Below are 1,463 nucleotides of genomic sequence, written 5' to 3'. Positions count from 1 at the left end.
ACTCGTCTGCGGCGTCATCAGCCAAGTTGAGTGAGGACGCACGGGTTGTCGCGCCGTCGTCCTGTCAGGGAGACTCTCTGTCCACGTCATCGTCCGCCTCCACCATCACCCAGGAGTCGACGTTACGAGCCCGCCTCACGCCCGCCGAGGGCGATCCACAGCGAGATGGTGAGTCCCCCAGCTCTCCGGTCACTGACCCCCCGACGTCCGCGCTGAGCCACGACTCGAGCTTCGACGAGTACTACAACGCTCAGTCCCAGCTGCAGCAGACCTTCGAGTCTGCGCAGAACGGCGGCCGCGGCGTGTCCAAAAACAAGAGCGACACCAACCTGATGGAGATCTTCCTTCTCCCCCAGGACCACCAGCCCGGCAGCTTCCCCCGCATGTTGCAGAACGGATATATCGAGACGGAGGCTTCTGGGATGGCGGTCAACGCCCGCACGGGGAGTGTCCGGCTGGGCAGGAACACGGGTGCCTATGCTGACCACAACAGGCTGCAGGCCCCGAGGGCTGGTCAGTCTGCTTCTTCTTCTTCTTCTTCTCCTTCCGCTGCTGTCGTGAGTCCGCGGCTGGGCGGGAACCGCGTGAGTGTGTACGACAATTTCGCGCCGGCGGACGGAAGCCGGTCAGCTCCTGTATCCGGTGTTGTGGAGTCGGGTCAAGTCAGAGACCCCAGGGGCAAAGTGGACTACAGCAGAGGTTCACTCGCTTCGCCTTCTGCAATCGGTTCTCAGAAAAACCGGAACGGTAAGAGTGTGAGTTTCGATTCGGCTCCCTCGGCCTCGGATAACAGACTTGGTCAAATCACGGAAACGAACGCGAGCCCCGAGAGTCCCTCCTCCTCCTCATCTTCTCCCTCCTCCTCGATCCGCGAGACTTCTCAATCATTTCGTAACCAAAACGTCAGTTTCGAACCGTCACCCACAAGGACGTTAGAAGACTCGAAATCAGGGGGAAAGAATACGAACGTGACAACCGGTTCTGAAATCAACCGGATAACCGAATCCAGCGATACCGCCGCCTCTTCGGGAGATAGCCCAAGAGGCGTGGTTCACAGCGCTAGTGTGGATTCTTATTTCACAGAAGGAGGAGAGGGGCGGGGAGGAGTAGCCCCCTCCGTCGTCCGCAGCCACACCGACAGCAACAACAGCAACAATAGCAACAACGCGTGTAGCAGCGCGCTGCAGCAGGAGTACGCCGAGTTTGATCAGATCCTGCAGCAGCTCTACGACAACATCGAGGACCTCAACCGCTGCATGGGGTCAGGGGACAAAGGTCAGTGGGAGAGGTCATAAGGACAGAACCGTTTTACTTTTCCTACTTTTTACACTTACACATCTGTTTGTGGGTGGTTGGCGGGCGCCTTCTTGGTGTGGTATGCTTCTTCTACATCAAACTTCTGTCGTCCTTTTCTATCCTTCACATTTCCTTTGTGTGTTGCTCTCGTGTAAGGCGTCAAGTGT

The 1,463-nt window shown here is 57.8% G+C and overlaps 1 protein-coding gene across 1 annotated transcript in view; it reads left to right on the top strand.

The window, feature by feature from the left end:
* Positions 1–1,463, top strand: part of LOC101850932 (rho GTPase-activating protein 7) — a gene marked incomplete at its 5' end in the record, with an annotated part of 23,720 nt that continues 22,257 nt past the window's right edge. Inside the window, 1 exon segment of the mRNA XM_013090733.2 lies at positions 1–1,275. Coding sequence (XP_012946187.1) covers positions 1–1,275 — 1,275 coding nt within the window.

This window comes from Aplysia californica, unplaced genomic scaffold (assembly GCF_000002075.1).
Source record: "Aplysia californica isolate F4 #8 unplaced genomic scaffold, AplCal3.0 scaffold01449, whole genome shotgun sequence".
Lineage (NCBI taxonomy): Eukaryota > Metazoa > Mollusca > Gastropoda > Aplysiida > Aplysiidae > Aplysia > Aplysia californica.
This window is presented reverse-complemented; position numbering and strand designations above follow the sequence as displayed.